The 16,860-nt window shown below is 41.3% G+C and overlaps 2 protein-coding genes across 2 annotated transcripts; both read left to right on the forward strand.

The window, feature by feature from the left end:
• The first annotated feature begins 2,619 nt into the window (after nucleotides 1-2,619).
• LOC125751154 (proteinase-activated receptor 4-like) lies at nucleotides 2,620-4,586 on the forward strand. The gene has a single exon (XM_049029736.1). The coding sequence runs from the start codon at nucleotides 2,627-2,629 to the stop codon at nucleotides 3,872-3,874; it is 1,248 nt and encodes a 415-aa protein (XP_048885693.1). The 5' UTR covers nucleotides 2,620-2,626; the 3' UTR covers nucleotides 3,875-4,586.
• An 8,212-nt stretch (nucleotides 4,587-12,798) lies between these two features.
• On the forward strand, nucleotides 12,799-16,578 carry lect2.1 (leukocyte cell derived chemotaxin 2, tandem duplicate 1). The gene is made up of 5 exons (XM_049029744.1): nucleotides 12,799-12,946; nucleotides 14,237-14,284; nucleotides 14,523-14,622; nucleotides 15,209-15,366; nucleotides 16,188-16,578. The coding sequence occupies exons 1-5, from the start codon at nucleotides 12,907-12,909 to the stop codon at nucleotides 16,352-16,354; spliced, it is 513 nt and encodes a 170-aa protein (XP_048885701.1). The 5' UTR covers nucleotides 12,799-12,906; the 3' UTR covers nucleotides 16,355-16,578.
• The last annotated feature ends 282 nt before the right edge of the window (nucleotides 16,579-16,860 follow it).

Here is a 16,860-nt window from a genome sequence, read left to right on the forward strand (position 1 = left end):
TTAGGTCTTTCTCTGTGGTTCAACAAGTTTTGGTAAAGAATTACAGGGGAGGGGAAAAATGGTTGAATGGTGTCATATGCGAAGTGTTGGGTCCTGTGACGTACAATGTTGAAGTAGATGGAAAGTGTGTGAAAAAACATGTAAACCAGATGTTGAGTACCAAGGTAAATCCTGCACAGAGACAAGTGGACTCAGGTCTGGACTTTGATGAGTTCACTACAGGCCGTGATTGGGAACAACCTGTGTCAAAGACGGTAGAAGAACAACCCATAGTACCATCACCACCGCTGGTTGTGGAACGCAGCAGCCGTCCTGTGAGAAACAGACGTCCTCCTGAAAGACTGAACTTGTAACTGCCGATGAGTAGTAATTAAAAAAAAATAAAAAATGTTGTACTATGTAAGTTATGGGTTCAAGTTGAGGTTATAATTTACAGGGGAGGAGCTGTGGTGTTCCAACACAGAGAGGTTAATGGAGAAGAAGACTTATATTTTGATAAACCCCTGGTGGTGGGCTTTTATCTGTTGTTCCGGTCAATATGTACATTGATACTGTGCCACGAGGGGCGCAGTTCACTTCCCGCCGGTAGCAGAGGTGGATGGCTCGTGTAGGGTTTTTGTTTGGTTCGTAAATAAAAGAGATATCTTTCTTTTTACCAGTTCTGCGTCTTGTGTCCTTCCAGTTGTCTGCTTAAAATTAATTCCGAACATAGTTGTGCTTAATACACGACACAGTGGAAACTGAACAATTTAACTGCTGTAAAATCTCTTTCAGTGCGGTCAATCCCTTAGGTTTTACGTTTTATGGGATTCTGTGCAACACCCTTAAATTAATCCCTCAGCTGAAGAGAAATTACTGTAGTATGCATAGCATAAATGTCATGCTTAAGGTGAAAACTTAAGGTGTTTTGTGCAACCGGCCTCAGCCATAACCGCTGTCATGGAAACGAGGCTGAAAGGAATTTGTTTTCACTGTGACAAACGTAGCAAAATCTTGGTGGAATCTCACAAAGCCACAAGTCACATTGATATCTCAGAGCACAGATGTTTTTACTTTGAAAAATACTTTGTTATAACCATGAAAGCAGAAGTACTTCTGGTTCATTATTCTTGCTTATTCTTGCTAGCTTCATGGTACTTTACTAAGTGCCGTAAGAGAAACAGCTGGCTCACTCAGAATGTGGAAGAGAGTGTGCATATAGGGGATTGGATTTTAGAGATGCATCATTTTCATGATTTAAATGATTTTAACCAAAAAGGGGGATTTTAACCAAAAGAGGGGCTGCTATTCTCCCTGCGGCGGTCCTCCGGGGGCTCCCATGCCCTGGGCGGCCTCTGGATGTCTGGGGTCCGGGCCTCCTCCGTGTCGGCTTCATGTCCTTGGGGATGGGGCTGTGGCTCCCCACACACACTACTAGACATTTACATGGAGTAACCTTTTGAACACCAGCGCACTCACATACACAGGTGTGCACACAGGGGTGCAAACAGGTACTCACAGACACATACAGGTGTACACACAGGTTCTCACAGACACACACTGTCTTGATCGGCTGTTGCTCCTTAACATGCTCATTGTGATTCGTACAGATGTTGGTTGTTGTTTTCTCTCATCAGCAGGTATTGAAGCAGATTATCTGTGGTTTTCTTCTTTTTTTTTCTCTTTTCCCTCGCTCTCTCTCTATTTCCCTCCTTCTCCATTTTCGTCCTTCTGTCCCCCTCTCTCTCCCTCTCCCTCTCTTGAGGAAATAAATAAAAATGAATAAATAAACAGAAATAAAGTAGTCCTCCGCAGAGGGGGGGTGGTGGAGGGAATATTTAAAAAAAATAATAATAATAATAAAAAATAAAGGACTAACTGTCACTCTCTTGGCTTTTAGGAGGTCCAACCAACATGCCCACCCCCCCCCAACCAATCTTCCCGACTTTCACTACAGTTGGTGAGTTGAGTCCTTTGAATCTGAGCTGCCTGCATGCCTGCTCAGCATGAGAGCTGATGTGGAGGCCTGGATGTGAATATACAGGGGGGAATGAGTACATAAATATACTGGGGATATTGGCAGCCTGACCAAGTGATGAGCTGGTAGGTGTGCGTTTTTAACAAATATGAGTAGTTAAGGTACAATGTTGAGAGACTTACATTATAATTCAATAACAAATACAATATATGATTTATTAGTAGTATTTAGCTTACTCCTTAACACTATTTAGCCTAAATAATGGGCTATTTTTTGACATATCGGAACAGAAGTGTTTCAGATTTATTTTATGCAAACAGGAAGTGTCACTGAACAAGTTGGTGATCAGAACTAATCTTTTAAGTGATCTGAATCAAATGAACTGTTACCCAAAAAAGAGTCATTTTGCCCGTTACTAAAAGGCATTGGTTTAGTGAATAACAGTCAGACCTCCAGGTTTGGGGGCTTGACTGCACCTCTGCTTTTTTTTTGGGAACCTTACACATTCTCCTCATGTAGTGTGCATGTAGGAGCTCTGTGATGACCTGTCCAGGGTGTACCCCTGTCTTGTGCCCTATGATGTCTGGGACCCTGATCAAAGTAAGCAGTAGGAAGGTGATAATCATTGCACTCCTCTGTTCCTGTCTCTTATTAGATGATTTTCCCTTAATGACATCCCATGTCGTCATCACGGACAACCCGATGAACAGCAATGTCAACCTGGACAACCTGATGAACAACAATGTCATCCCGGACAACCCGATGAACAGCAATGTCATCCCGGACAACCTGATGAACAGCAATGTCATCCCGCACAACCCGATGAACAACAATGTCATCCCGCACCACCAGACGATCAGTATTTTCATCCTGGTGTCAGATGAAGACAAGCTGGAGATCCAGAGCCGCACCACTGTGATTGTGGTGCCCGTCCTTTACTTAATCACATTCCTTGTCGGGCTCCCAGCGAACATCCTGGCCCTGTGGGTGCTGATCTTCCACACGGAGAAGATCCCATCCACCATCCTCCTCATCAACCTGACAGTGCTGGATGTGCTTCTCTTTCTGATGTTGCCCTTCCGCATCATTTACTACTTTGCTGGTTTGAACTGGTTCTTCGGTGAGCCAATGTGCCGACTAGTCATAGCTCTGCTCTATGGTAGCATGTATGGTTCGGTACTTACCCTAGCATTTATCAGCATAGACCGGTATATAGCTCTGGTGCACCCCTATAGTGCTCTGACCCTGCGCAGCCATCGCACCTCCCTGGCCATGAGTGTGTCTGTTTGGGTGGTGGTTCTGTTGGCCATGCTGCCTCTGTTACTCTTTCGCCAGTCCTACCCGCTGAGCAACCCTCCCATTACCACCTGTCATGATGCCCAGCTTGAGCCTTTGATGACCACTTTCTTTTTCCCCTACTACACCAGCCTTTTCAGTATTTGCTTCTTGCTCCCTCTGCTGGTAATAGTGTTCTGCCACGGCTCCGTGCTAAAGACCCTTCTGGCCAGTGGGCACCGCTACTCCCACGCTGCCTGCCTCACCGCCCTGGTCTTGCTGGTCTTCCTTGCATGTGTCCTGCCCAGCAACATCCTCCTGCTTCTGCAGTGCATAGGCAAAAAGCACAACCTCAATGTGCCTTATATAGTCAGCCTGGCCTTCAGCTGCTTTGGTCCCTGCATTGATCCCTTCATCTACAATTATGTGTCTGATGAATTCAGGGGCAAAGTTCTCAGGGTGCTCTGCTGCCACCGTGCTGAGCAACAAGTATCCCCCAATAACTGCGACATACATTTGACAAGCAGCAGCCAATCCCAGAGCACAGATGAAAATGTGCCAGGAGGTGTGATGCAGAATAAATCTAAAGTAATTTTGCATGGGAAGTTTAAAACATGTCTTAAAGATGTAATTGTTGGATAAAAAAATATTTACACACACTGTACTAGTGACAATTAGCTCACTATCTTATTTAAACAGACCAGTGAGTTTTGTCATCATCACGATTCCTCCATCAAGTTCCATAACTCAAAGCACTTAAATATACATATTATACACATTTTCTCAAACTTTCAGAATAGGAACCAAACCTCCTTGGCTATTTCTAGACATGACACCCCAAAAGACTTAATATATCACAAAAGATGCAGAATATCAGTATAATATAGACATATTTTAAGTTAGCTTGCAGCACTGGAAATTCCCCTTACTGAGCTCAGGACCTAGTCAATACAATCACACAGCTTATGATGTGAACTGAAGGTTAACCAGTTAATAATGTGCTAGTTAGGTTGTAATCATTTTGCTGGAGGCTACACACATTATTATCATGATGAAAGTGTGAAATTATACCCAATGTTATGTAAGGTAGTTGAACAGAAAACAGAATACTGTCACTCCATGTGTAGTAGCATAGCAAGCAACGTAGCAACACAGGCTAACAAACATACTACTGGCTAACAAACACACTAGTGTTATATCATTTGTCTTTGTTTTGACCCCTCGTGGTCCCTGTGTTTCCTGGTTCCTTTTCTGTATTCAGTCTGTAATAAAATCCTTTACATTCTCTGTGTTCCATCGTGGCACTAGCCCATTTCATTACATGTATATTTAATATACATGCTACATGCTTTTATTTTTTGTGTGTTTCTGCTCTTCTTTTGTCTCTTTTCTAACTGGGCACCTGATGACGTAAACCCTTTAAAAGTGTTCATTTGCCACTCGAGCATCAGTACATTCCCACTTCCACAACACTGTCAACCAAGAATCAAGACTGAACCAATTGACCGTGGCAGGGGTGGACTGGCAACAAAATTGCAGCCCAGGAATGTGATGCTGACCATGGGTGGTCCCCCCTTGGTAAATTTTGCTGCCAGTTTGGAGGTGGGGGGCGCGGGGTTCCCTTGATATATTTTGCGGATTGCGATCAAATAGTCGGCCGCTGATGTTATGATGGATTATCCATTAATCATTTCCTGTGATCAACCTGGAAATAAACCAGGATTGAGCAATTGGTTGGGTATCCATGGGGTACAGGCTGTATAATGCAAGTGTTGGGGAAGGAAGACCGATCCAAACAGGAAAATTTCAGAACACAATGCAAATGACAAAATATATAGAACATAAATATGCAGGCATATAAAAATATACATAATATAAATGACACTTATACTGTAGGCCTCAGAGCATTCAGGAAAAAACATTTATTGGCTTTCACATTTACAGTCGATCCAAGCAGTACTCCGAGAATATTGTTCAGATTGGTGAGTGTGTGAGGAGTATGTATTACATGGGCAGAGCAGGTGATGGGGCTGTCCAGGGAATACAGTGCTGTCATTCAGGCAGCTGCCCTTTCAAGTTATATGAATCATTCCCCTGCTGTTTGGAATGTAACATTTATTACTTGATGTACATGTTTTGGATTAACAATGAAACTATGACAAAACAGAATGAAAATGTGGATTCTTATGTTTAGCGCTAATGATGACTGCATCCATGCAGCTAGCTTGTTTATAATACATAAATATGGACATGTATGCTAACATACTGTAACTTTTAACTAACAAACAATTTGAGTAAAGAAGGGGCTAATGTTACATTTCATGTTTACAATGGAGCCAAGGGATTTAAAACATCACTTGTTACATTTCCGCTAACTTGCTGTGTTTTGACTTGCCAGGTTTTGTGCTAGCTAATGATATCTCACAAGTTATATATAGCTAGCTAGCTATATTGGCCTATGTCTAAGTGACACAAACATCAATATCGTAGTAGCGGTGACATAAGCAGCATAACGTCCATCAAGGATCCCTGCTATTCCGAATTAAAGTATACATTAAAATGCCAACCAGCATATCAAGGATGGGGACTAGTGACCCTGATGTTAACTTTGCACCACTGGTCATACAGAGGGGCCAGTGGCCTTGATGCTTGAAGCTCACAATTTAATCTTTGAAGTGCACCAAAGAGACATGTACCAAGTGCCCCAGATGGAGGGGTGCTGGAGGGGCCTGGTAGCTAACTCTCACTGTATGTGGTAAGGGCCCCAAGGGCCCTAGTGATCAGCTTGTGCTGTACGTGCCAAGGTCGCTTGTGATTAACTTGCGCTGTATATGTCGAGGGTCCCTGGTGGTCAGTTCTTGCTATAGATGCAGAGGACCCTGATGGTCAACACTCGCTGTGTATTAGAGGCAGTCTGGGGGTGGTCATCCTGCACTGGTCATGCAGAAGGCATTAGATATGCAGAAGGGCAGTAGTGGTGGAGGTCGAAGAGGCACTACTAAATATACCAAGCGGTCCTCCAAACGAGGGTCAGTGTATATGAAGGTCAGTGTTTAGCTTGCACTGTCATTGTTGCGACTCATGAACACTAATGAGTACAATTGTTTGTCAAAAGATAATAAAAGTACAAAGGGGGGGTTTGTCTGAGAAAGAAGCATGCAGATGCTCACATTCAAAAACCTGATCTGTTCTTAGTTTGACATGTGTGCACATGGTTAGAAGAAATACAGAAATGGAGTTTAGAGAGTTTTTGTTACACCAAAATTAAAGTTGCACTTTACTTTTGGGGGCACAAATAATGTAGTATTATTTATGTATTAAAGTATATTACTTGTGTATTACTTACCCACAAACTAAGTCTTAGTTACATATTATCTCATGTCAATTCATTATTAATGAATCGTGATGTATGTTTTATCTCAAGCAGTTACTGTGTTTGTTACTATATATGTTAATTCTGTTAACCTTTGTGAACTACTAAGGAACGACTGAAGGAACAAGTCATGAATAACACAAGTGAAATACAGATTGCATGTTTGTTCATTAATGAATCATGGCGCATTTTTTTTATCTTAAGTAGCTACTATATTTGTTCATAACTGAGATACTACAAAGTATTTGTGCTCCCTAAAGTAAACCAAAATTTCATTTCAAAAATATTTATTTGTCTGTTAGTGTTCAGTCCCTGAGTTCAGTTATTTTTTGGCTCCAACACAGAACTGCCCTTTTTGTAAACATTTATAATCAGATGATATGCAGTCCTAAAAGATGACTACATTGATCAAAGAAACTCTGCTGTTGGCTTCTTGCTCTGTGTTGATTATTGATGACTGAAAGCTTAGGGTAGCTCAGTTATCTTTTCTCTCTGACTCTTGCTCTTTCCGGTGATGAAGGAGATCCTCCTCTGATGGGATTGACTTGAAAGAGTGAGAAAACAGCTACTGAAAATCTAAGTAAGAATGTGAGGCAACAAAAGAGTACAGGAAAGGAGGGTGAGAGAAACGTCAGGTTAAAGGAGAAACCGACACCATGACTATAGAGACGATTCTAAAAATACAAAATGGTGCTGTAATAGTAGCCTTCAGATTTACAAATGGGGGAAAATGTCACTTTGATGAAGAACATTTATATAAGGGTTTACTGATGTGTGCCAGGTTACCACCGGACTTTCTGTGATTACGTTCAGGACACTGATCCTAGCAGCTGCCATGCAATCAAAGCAAAATGCAGAAGCCAGAGAGCGTCAGAAGATCCGGAAACAGCAAACATTTGCGTCACATGAGGGAATATTTCAAGCATGCATCTGTCTTCGCATAAAATATGATGTGAGCACAACATAACTGGGAATTTTTACTGTGGCCTGTCCACTTTGTTTTCTGAGGTTTGAGGATATTAAGGACCCCTAATGTTGTTTATTGAATTGAGGAGATTCATTGGTTTTAATACTTAGTGAGGCACCATGGAAGCATGAACCCAAGTGCTGCTAGTGGCAGGATGGCATTTGTCTACCATTCAGGGCTGTGTGCGGCCGCCTATTCACCACGTAATCAAGCTGCTGCATGTGGCATCCCTGACCACTCTACATGCTGCTGGTTACATAGATAAGACCTCCAGCATGACGAAGACGCCCAGTGGCGCCCATCTCCCTCCTCCTCAACTGGATCAGCATCAGACACTTCCCGCCCTGGACACTGAGCGACAGTACTGTCCTGGGCATTAGCTTTTTGGCACAGGTAGGCAACTTTTGTGTTCTGTTTCTCTGCACCTTCTTAATTGCTCGCTGTTTTTTGGCCTAAGACCTTTTCTGCAACCAGGATAAATAAGGCTTAATTTCAGTTCATTGCTTGCTTACTGGAAAAGCTATATGTTGAATAATCAAGGTTGTTTTTTAGTTGTAAAAAGGTGGACCAACCTGGGACAAATTTGAATAAAAATTTATGATTTGGCTGGTTTAATGGAAGAAGTACTGAATGTCCATTTTTTGTGTTTATCTTAAAATCTATTAAAACAAATTTAAAGAGCTTGAGATACACTAAAGCAATACAGGGCTCCTTTTCTCTAGTGTAACAGCAAAAGCAGGTTTCCTGTTTTTGCCACTAGTCAAGCCTTTGCTAAAGATTCTGCTGCATGGCAATATTATTGTTTCAGAACTTTCACTTTGATTAACATTGACTTTACATGCAGCACCCCCTCCCTTAAACTTTACTGTCTGAAAGTGAAACTTGAAACAAAGACCCGAAGAGCCGGCCGTGCACTGAAGCTCTCTGTTATTTTATGGGGAAGCTTCTCATATTGCAAAAAGTGTAGTGTAGTGTTAATTGACATAGACTCTTATTTTGAAATGTGGAGTGAGAGGGTTTAAAGAGAATTTTTTAAAATTTGTGTGTAGGTTTTGGAGGTTCTGGTTGAAGTTGTAGTGGTATGACGTGCTGTATGATCTTCTAATAATATTAATCTTAAAATACCAATAGTCCTGTTTGTTTGGAGTTTGAAGACCCAGGAACAGATGGTTAGAGGACTGTCACTCAGATGAAAGACTTAATATTAAGCATTACAAAAACAAAAACAACAAAAAAACATTTATTATGTGTAACTCCCTGTTTTATATAATGGCAATTAGGACTAAGTGTCCCTATTAAGTTATATAGATGCTTGTGCTCTGTCCATTAATGTTTTCTTACAGAAAATTCTGAGATTAGTCACGGGGTTTATAGTCAATTTATCCATACAAATGAAATACAGACAAGAGAAGAGCTGATATTCACGCAGACCACACCAGAGATTACACCAAGAACCGTTGGAAGGCATGTCTGATAAAGAACTAAAATAGTGGCCTTTAGCAAAACCTCTGTGTCTCATCATGGTGCATGAAGTGAACTGGATTGCACTGTGTAAAACATCCTCATGTGCTGATGCCATTACTCTTTAATTTCCTCAAATAATGCTTTGGCTTGCTTATTTTGCTGTGACCTGTTCTTTTGAAACTAAAATTGCTCTGATACTTGAATTGTAATAATACAACAACATATTCTTACAAATTTTGTGATGCATTTTTTATTCATTGTACAGCTATGCTTTATTTTTTCCAAAAAACAACAACAACAACAATAATTACAAGAATAATAATAACAATAATCATGCGATGTTGGTCTTTTTGTGAAGCATATCCAGAACAGGGTCTTTTCAGTGAACTTTGTCTTGACCTGAACATCCCATGGCTGAAAAGAGGGATGAGATCACAGTTAATAGATCTCAGTCAGCCTGACCCATTTAGCTCATTAAGGTTTTAAGTCTAAACCAATGGTAGTGTAGCAGTGCAACAGACAGATGGTGTAAACCAGGGGTCACCAACCTTTTTGAAACTGAGGGCTGAGGGATACTGAGCCATATGAAGGGCTACCAATTTGAAACGCCCTCCTAAACTTCATGTATAATAAACATGTTTTAAATGCTTTTTTTTAGATATTGTCATTTTCAAATCTATATAAATACAAATTTGATTAAAGAAGAATAGCAACATGATAAAATGAAATTTTAGAAGCTGCTCACTGGTGAGTTGTGCGATTTTTAGAACAGGTCTGCGGGCGACTCATCTGGTCCTTGGGGGCATCCTGGTGCCACCCCTTGTCTAAAGACTGTCACTTGGTACATCAGAGTGAGTGCAAGCATAACTTTAGTTTATTTTTTACAATAGAGTTGCTCCAAGCAACATGAAAGTCTTCTACCCTAAACTGACTCTTAGTGCCAAAACAGGAACTCGAGCTCATGACTGACATTGTAGTAAAGAATATTTGGACACAACAAAAAAAGGTACCACTTTACAAAAAGTCTTACTTTTGCCACTTATAAATGGTAGCGAAATAAACTAAATAATTAAAAACATTATAACTCGTTTATAATTGACTTTTAATGATTTCCATCATGTTACAAATAATAAATAATCCATATAAACCATGCATAAACCCTTTATAAAGATCGTCTTTTCATGAAGTGGTACCTAAAACACATATAACTAGTCCTCAAGGGATCAGAGCCTCAGCCCCAAAGTCTGAGTGACTGGGTGTGTCCCACTCATGTCCAAAGATGACTGTGCAGTCACTGCTGTTTTTGTGGTGCAGGTGTGCAGGAGCAGACGTCTTACACATCAAGCTCCATATGGTTACATGGATCCCAAACCAACAACGCAGAGTAATGGTAAGGATGGTATGAGTGTACAGGCTGCGCTTACATGTGATCCTTCCCTGCCCCGAATGCTATGGTTCTGTCTGGTGACACAGGATACCTTGCAGAGCTTGTTTGAAAGGAAAAACGGGCTAAAATGTTTTTTTCAGATTTACCTTTCATCCTTGTGTATTGATGCACGTGTGAAAAGAGGGACAGGGAAAAGTCACCTGGGCAGATTGATCAGTATTTGGCCATCGGTTTACTGCAATCTCTTGAAGGAAGGGCTGTCAGACCTGGGGAATCTGTTTCCTCTGTGTCCTGTGCTGCAGATCTCATCATGATGGCTGCTATGCTGGCCACGGTGATCGGCATTCTGGCCGCGACCCTGTGGCTGTACTGCTCATGGCGGAAAGAACAGTCTGGCGAGGTGATCTGCTGAGCCCCAGCTGACACGTATTTCAAGAACAAGGGAGTGGCTCCATCTCAGATGGCTCTTACGATTTGACCACAGCAAGGGGCATTTATGCTATGGCCAGTTAAGATACTGTGGCCAACCGCAGCCCTCCCTTCTCACACATAACAATAGCCATTGTCCTTTTCATCACACATGATGTACATAAAGTTCTACTGAATGAACCTTATAAACATCATAGATTCTTTGAAGTAGATTACTTGCTGCAACTCTTAATTTAACTGAGGAAAGAAGTTTCACAATGCGGTCTGAAAAAATAATAATAATGTGACATTTAACAAAGAAAAACGTCATAAAAGGCATGATGAATATGCATTGTCTTTATACCATACTCTGAGTGATTTGCATGTTGCCTGATTTCTGTCTCACATTAATGCCATTTAGCCAGCAAAAGATCCTGATGCCAAGGAGGAAGAGGATGAAAAAGAAGAGACTGAGAGTTAATTGGGACGCACTTTTATTCACATTCTTGGTGCTATGTTTGGCTTTCATTTTACTATCATTTATTTAACATATAAATTCAGCATTGATGTCACAATGTTTATTGCTTTACTTTTCCCCTTTAATGTGTGCATCTAATCATGCTGTTATTTTTACATGATTACATAGAAAAGATTTGTGTGATGCATTAGTACACATTATACTTGATAAATTTTCTACTGGATTTATACACAAGTAAACTGGAATTCAAGCATTTTTTTTCTGAATTACCTTGTTTGAATTGTATAACTGCCAGGCTGCATTACACACTGTATAACTGTTACAATACATACTTTTACTATTTGTCTTTTGGTCATTAACCTTATCCAGAGGTAGATCATTGTAAGAACTTGGACACATCTGTCTGCACATGTCCAGCCCTGTAAGGAGTAACATGACTAAGCCAATCAGTCATTACATAACTTACCTAACGGTTGATTGCGATGCCTTATGATTCTCCAGGCCACACAAAAAGGAAATTGCCATACGTTTGTGAAAAATGGTGGGTTTTTGTGACTGTTGACCGTTAATTGCTCAATGGGTCAGTTGATATGGAAAGTAGTGCTTGGCAGCCATGGACACCTGAGCCCCAGTTCACAAAGCTGGGCTCATAAAGGCAGAGCTGGGTGAGTTTGGTGTTGAAGAACCTGATTGGTCTACACAGAGCCCTGACCTCAACACCATCAGCCATCTCTGGGATTAACTAAAACAGAGATTGTGAACCAGGCCTTCACATTCGACACCAGTACCTGACCTCACAAATGGGGGGACTGAATCCATACTGATGCCTGAGGTGTACTGGCCAGGTGTGTGTGTGTGTGTGTGTGTATAGACACACACATACACACACACGCATATATATATATATATATAGCGATGACCATGAGAACTGAAATGTGCAACATCAAAAAAAATTTTCAAAGTTTAGTCAAAGTAGACCCCCTTTTGCTTCAATGAATTGTATTCCAAACTCTTGGAATTCTGCCAACCAGCTTCAAGTTCAAGCCACCTGAAGTGCTTCAACAGCCCCGAAGGAGTTTCCATAAGTTCTGGGTACTAGTCGGCTACCTTGCTCTTAATATTCGATCCAACTCATCCCAAAGCAGCTCTATAGGGTTTAGGTGGGGGGACTGTGGGGGCCAGGTCATCTGTTGCAGCACTCAATTGTTTTCCTTGTTCACAAGAAAAAATAATACTGCATGTACTAAGTGTTTAGGATTATTATTTTGTTGAAAAATAAATTATTTTCAGTAGGCATGTAATCTGGCCACAGTTATGGTTTAAACCAATGGTAGTGTAACAGTGCACAGGAGCCGACATATCCTGATAGACAGCTGAAATGCAGAACTTGATGCTATGGTTCTTGTTGGTGCATTGAAGACAATTCTCCAACTGTTGCTTGAAACTTCCTCCCTGTTGAAACGGATAAAGCCGAAATGCCATGTGACTCCCTTGATATAAAGTCGCACCCCCAGCACTGGACAGACACATGTCCTGGTTCCTGCAGACCTCAGGTTTTGACAGACACAGGCATTAGAAGCATCTGCTGAAGGTCACCATGAACACACTGGTCATTCTTGCAGCTCTTGTACCACTTGGTAAGGTATCGTCCAGTTTGGCTCACTGCTGGATTTTTCTTTGCACCCTGATGATAGATCAGTGTTGATTATAGAACATCAGCTACAGTCTTCAAAATTTGGGCATAATACTTTTTACATTATTTCTAGGCAAATATCCTTAAGCAGTTAATCTGAAAGGAGTATGAAAGTTAGAATATTTCACAATTATTACGTGTAATGCACATTATATAAATTAGATTCTCTGTCAATTTATTCTTGACCATATTTATTATTTGACCTTATACTACGGGACCATTGAATGCTTGAATCTGATTGGCTGACGAACGTTCTGAGGTGTGCAATTATTTTCAGGGAAGCGCACGGCGAACGTAGTTCCAAGCAGCTCTCTTGACCGCATTACAGTTCCATATCACTTCGCATAGTTAACTGTAAAAACGGAAATTAGCATACAGTACCTATACAGCACACAGGACTAACAAAAACAACAACATGACAGACGATTTTCCGAAAGTAAATTTTAATATTTACGGTGAATATGAAACTTTCAACAACTGGGCTGCAGCAGTATTAGTTAGCCTAGTGTACCAACTTAAAGGCTACACATGACATTTCTCACTAGCGAGGTAATAACAGCGCTGCATCTTAAAGCAGACTTACAGTTTAGAGACGGTGCTTCAGAACACTGTTGAGGGACACACAGAGGTAGCCTAATTCATACAAGCTCTCTCTCTCTCTGTTTCTCTTTCTCTGTGTCTCTGTCTCTCTCGCTCTCTTTCTAATAACTTCATTATTAACTGCATTAGTCTGCTATCAACGGCTGAAGCCTCCATTGCCAGCTTTAAAATGACGTTTTGGGACTAGCAAAAGAGTCGTTGGATGAGATGCGGAAGAAATAATCCTACTAACAATAGCGATTTAAGTAGAAAAACCGGACGAATCCCTTGAAATATATCATCTGATCGATGTCTTGAGGTGTGGCAACCGTAGTATAAGTGGAATAATTGACTCTGGACCGTTGAATTATTAGAAAATAATGCACACCCGAGGTGGTGATGCGGCCACGACGCGAAGCGGCCCGGCGTCAATTATTCCTTACATAATGCGTTTTGGTTGTGAAAAATGGTCCCCACAATGTAATATTAACCTACTTCACACACACACACACACACACACACACACACACACACACACACACACACACACACACATATAATATAAAGAAGTATATTTAAATCTGCTGTGACATAGTGCCTTTTGTGCACTAGGGATGAAAAGCCTGGTGTTACGTTCTTCATCCCTCTCTTTCAGTGCTGTGTGCAAAGCATCCCTCCAGGCCTGTTGGTGTAGTGAGCAGAAGTGAGTACAGGCCTGCTGTCTTTCAACAGATACTCGGACTGCATTCATGCTTCTGTGCTTTTTTTTCTTTGATGCTCATTTTACTACCACATTTTTGCAATTTGCATGGCTGCCACGCTCATTACCCTGCATAATCATGCACAGACACACCTTAACGCGATAACACTTTCTTACGCACACTGACACACATACATAAATATCAGCAGAATAATGGTATTGACTATGGTGGTAATCACAGGTTCTGAGATGGTAAAGTTTGGCACGCTCTGCAAAGGGAACCCGGCAAATAAACCCAGGGGCTGTGACAAATTCGGCTGTGGGAACTATGGAGCCAGAAGGTAAAGCACAACAACAGCCTAATAAAATGCACTGGGCCAAATATACTGCTGGGAAAGCACACTGCTGCCGTGTCACAGAAATGACAGACACAATGCTAGTACACGTAGCATTTCTAAAAGGCCAGCGGCAATTAAATTGGTACAGCTGATAGGCTTCAGGTACTTTTACTGATTGCATATTTATCTAAAATTGGGAAAACTGCTACATGCAACAGAACGTATCACCAAATAGAAAGTGACAGTGATATTTACAGATTCTGTCAAGGTTCTGAACTTGCTGACTATAATCCTAGGATGCTAGTCCTGCCACAATACCCCTGAGTAAAGAGAAATAAATAGACTTATTTCAGATAAAATAATTGAGTATTACGCCTCTTGCCTATTGCTTCCGGAATAGGCTCCGGACCCCCCGCGACCCAGTAGGATAAGCGGTTTGGAAAATGGATGGATAATTGAGTATTACTAGTTACTATGTAGTAATAATCATAAGATTATGTACTGTTTATCTGCAATATTTACTATGGCGTGTGGAGTTACTCTAACACTAAATTACTCAGTCCCTTTAATGAACCTTATTACCTTCCAGGGATGGCCGCAAGAGGAAGCACCTGGGCTTGGACATCTCTTGTTCTGATGGTGACACTGTCCTAACTCCTTTTGATGTGAACATCAGTGGACTTGCCCGTCCATACAAGAACAACAAAAACCCAGCCATTAACGACGGAGTTGGCCTCAGTGGACAGGGTAAAGCCGCTAATGTCTTTATTGTTTGATCATTCAGTGCTAGTTGTCACTTTTATATCTTAGCCAGATATATTATGGTAAATGCTGAAAATGGAAGCAATTTACAGAAGCCGCTCTGAGTTTTAGTTCCGTATCATTAACTTATTTATATACTGGGCAATGATTTTCCCTCTGCATTATACCATCCTATCTACTGGTTACAAATTAATTAAGCACTTGTTTTATAGCCGCAAAACCCACACAAGATACAAAATGCATAACATATAATAAAGTCCCAAGTAGTGTAATGGTGAGGACGGGGGTTCTAACTGCATGGCTGGCAAAGTCGTCATATCACTGATGGGCCCTCGAGCAAGGTGCTGACCCCTGAATGTTCTCGGGGCACTGGATCCTCTCTGACCCCAAGCTGTCCTTATTTGTATGTCCTTACTGTATGTTTCTTTGGGCAAAAGCATCTGCTAAACGTATAAATGGAAATACTGGAAAAGGTACTGCACTCGTGACACTGCTAGTTCCTAAGAAATTCATTTCTTTTGTAGATAAGAGGATTTGCTAAAAATAACTGTTCATTTGTATGTGGAATATGTGAATGATTTAACTACTCTGGGTACCTGTGTCCAAGGATGCGGAATATAAACATTAATAGATTTGGTTATCTTATTTGGTTATCATTTGGTTATCATTTGATTACTTGAATAAGTTCTGCTATTGGTTCTCCATTAACAGGTCAATCTTCCTGATTATGATGGATTTATGAATTCATTAATCAATGCATTGATTGGCTAATTAATTATTAACTCCCCATTTAACCTTCCGGGCAGGTCTGTGCTTTAAGTTGTTCTATGTAAAGCCAGCGAAGACTTCTGGGATGCTGAGGAAGGGGGAGCAAGTTGGAACTATGCTACCTATGCAGAAGGTCTATCCGGGCATCGGCTCCCACGTCCATGTCCAGATGTGTGACCTTTCCGATCCCACTAAATATTTCTGAGCCAAGAAGTAGGCTTGGCTGTACCCATTCTACCTTTGCATAGAACGTTCCCTTACAACTTCCCTCTGAACACTGGACACTCTCTTCTATAGCCCCCTGCCCCCGTTTCCTGAATTAAAGGTATGCCAGTGTGGGAGCAGCATGCTCTGTTTTCTGCATCGACAGATTTCCAGGCATCTATGTATTTGTACCTTATAATTCAATAAAACATGCATCACATGCAAGCCAGGCAGGATGAGTAGGTTCTTGACCTGATTAAATTTGGTAGTTACGTGGTTAGTGCCACTGCACGTTCTCCCTGTGTCACGCGTGTTTCTACTGGGTACTCTCCTTTACTCCCACAGTCCAGTTAGGCTAACTGGTGTCTCTAAATTGCCCAGTGTGTATGCCAGTGTGGCTGGTCATGAAAGTGTGACCTGTGATTGCCTGGAATTTCGTCCCCGGTAGACCCTTGCCTTGTGCCTGGTCTAGGCTGGTCGCCTAGTCTCAGACTAGCAATTTGAAAA

This window comes from Brienomyrus brachyistius, chromosome 10, assembly GCF_023856365.1.
Source record: "Brienomyrus brachyistius isolate T26 chromosome 10, BBRACH_0.4, whole genome shotgun sequence".
In the NCBI taxonomy this organism is placed as follows: domain Eukaryota; kingdom Metazoa; phylum Chordata; class Actinopteri; order Osteoglossiformes; family Mormyridae; genus Brienomyrus; species Brienomyrus brachyistius.